This window comes from Epinephelus lanceolatus, chromosome 18 (assembly GCF_041903045.1).
Source record: "Epinephelus lanceolatus isolate andai-2023 chromosome 18, ASM4190304v1, whole genome shotgun sequence".
NCBI classification, from domain to species: Eukaryota; Metazoa; Chordata; class Actinopteri; order Perciformes; family Serranidae; genus Epinephelus; species Epinephelus lanceolatus.
Window position 1 is genome coordinate 6,488,698 of NC_135751.1, and position 2,187 is coordinate 6,490,884.

General features: G+C 41.5%; 1 protein-coding gene across 1 annotated transcript; it reads left to right on the forward strand.

Annotated features, from left to right (window-relative positions):
• The first annotated feature begins 342 nt into the window (after positions 1-342).
• Positions 343-1,958, forward strand: LOC144458635 (E3 SUMO-protein ligase ZBED1-like). The gene is made up of 3 exons (XM_078161511.1): positions 343-660; positions 951-1,089; positions 1,279-1,958. The coding sequence occupies exons 1-3, from the start codon at positions 356-358 to the stop codon at positions 1,702-1,704; spliced, it is 870 nt and encodes a 289-aa protein (XP_078017637.1). The 5' UTR covers positions 343-355; the 3' UTR covers positions 1,705-1,958.
• Positions 1,959-2,187: the final 229 nt, after the last annotated feature.

Sequence of the window (2,187 nt, forward strand, 5' to 3'; positions counted from 1 at the left end):
CACGAGCCACACCGCTATTAATATAGCTCATATGTTGACGGAGGCCATACAGGAGTGGGGGCTGACCAGCAAAGACCTAGCAGTCGTGACGGACAACGCTGCAAATATGGTACGTGCGGTGGAGATAATGCAGCTAATGCACGTCGGATGCTTCACGCACACATTGAACTTAGCCTCACAAGCAGGTCTGAAAATCCCAGCCGTGTCACGTCTGCTTGCTCGAGTGAGGCGTATAGCAACGTTCTTTCACCGGAGTACAACGGCAAACGACATACTGAAAGCAAAACAGAAGCTACTTCAACTGCCAGCGCACAAGCTAACAGTAGACGTGACTAGGTGGAACAGTGCACTGGACATGTTGGAGCGCTTTTTAGAACAACAGCCAGCTATCTCTGCCACTCTCCTTTCACAAGACGTGCACAGGAATGAAAAAGATCTGTGCACCTTAACAGAGGAAGATGTAACGATTGCCGAAGATTTGGTGCAGGTCTTGAAACCAATGAAAGAAGCCACACTGGCAATGTCGGAGGACAAGCAACCAACTCTGTCCGTCATCGCCCCACTTCTCGCCCTGCTGCAGGAGGCCTTGACCCCCAGCCTCGAAGACTCCACCGTGGTGAGGGACTTGAAGGCTGCTGCAAAGAATAACTTGAGGACAAGGTATGCTAAGGTCTCGCTCTTTCTCTGTGTGTGTGTGTGTGTGTGTGTGTGTGTGTGTGTGTGTGCACGCACGCACAATAGTCAGTGGTAGGCCAAATCAAAACATTACAAAAACAAAGTTTTGTATTTTATATGTGCACTTTCTTCTCATTTTACTGATTAGTTGTAGCAGTTAATAATTTATAATCCATGCACTTTTTTGTTTGTATGTGTGAGATTGTTTATTTGTATGCATGCCATGTTTATCCTCATACTGTGATACCAAAAATAATTTGTGAAATGTCTTTAAGATATGATGCGCAGAAGGACACATTGTATGCAGCATCAGCGCTGGATCCTCGCTTTAAGGCCCTACCATCCCTGTCCGCTAAAGAGCGAGATGACACCTTCTCCAGACTGCAGTCTGAGGCTGCCACTGCTGCATGTGATGTAAGTATTTTAAAAAAAACTGTTCAGTTTAATAAGAATGTTTTCATTGAGAATTAAAAGATTCTCTATTGGATTATAAGGAATAGTATAAAATATAAAAGAGTTCATAAATGATTTTCAATCTATTTATTTATTTATTTATTCATTTATTTATTTCTGTTTTTGTTTTTTTTCTGTCTTATTCAACAGCAAAATACTGATGGTAATGATGCTGACGAAGGAGCTGAGGAGATGGGGGAAGCGACTTCGCCCAAGAAGCCCAAGAAATCCAGCACCTTGGAGTCTCTCCTTGGGGCAGTCTACTTACCAACAGTAAAGGAAAATGAACAGAAAACTCCAGCAAAGAGGGCTCAAGATGAAATCAGAAGATACAGGGCGGAAAAACCTGCTGGGCTGAATGAAAATCCTCTGACCTGGTGGAAGTCAAATGAAAGGGAGTATCCACTATTGGCTCGCCTGGCCAAGCAATACCTTTGTGTCCCAGGGACCAGTATTGCGTCAGAGAGGGTGTTTTCAACTGCGGGTGATATTGTCACTGCAAAAAGGAGCTGCCTAACCCCAGATCATGTCAATGAGCTCCTTTTCCTAAACAAGAATCTCACAATTACCAAGTGAGAACAAAGTCACAATAATAGGACTTGACTTTAGACAGTTTAAGTTTACTTTTAGTTTTGTAACCATTGTTATTATTTTTGCACTTTAAGAAACAATGCCTTAATGCAATTTGCAGTGATGGAATGTTGTGGTTCAAGTACACTTTCACTTGCAATTCCTTTCTAATGTCAAAATTGCACTTTTGAGACTTGAGACAGTTTTGTTTACAGTTCAAGTTTGAACTGTCCAATTTACATGTTTGCAATTAAAACCTATTGTTTATAGTGAAGAAAAAAACAACTGCATTTGTATTTTGTAACACAGTTGAGCCATTTTCATTATTTAAGAGCAGATCGAATCGAATCGAATTGAATCGTGATTAAACGATACAGAACCTTATGAATCGAAATCAAATTGATTTAGGAAATTGGCTACGATACCCAGCCCTAGTAATATCTACATTTACTTGTAACTTATAAGCCTGGGCCTCACCTGTGACTCTTC

Excerpts from the sequence above, each read along its gene's own strand:
- LOC144458635 (XM_078161511.1), top strand. The coding sequence starts at position 356 with ATGTTGGAGCGCTTTTTAGAACAACAGCCAGCTATCTCTGCCACTCTC. Across the intron at positions 661-950 it reads AAGAATAACTTGAGGACAAG|ATATGATGCGCAGAAGGACA; the intron begins GTATGCTAAGGT and ends AATGTCTTTAAG. Across the intron at positions 1,090-1,278 it reads CTGCCACTGCTGCATGTGAT|CAAAATACTGATGGTAATGA; the intron begins GTAAGTATTTTA and ends CTTATTCAACAG.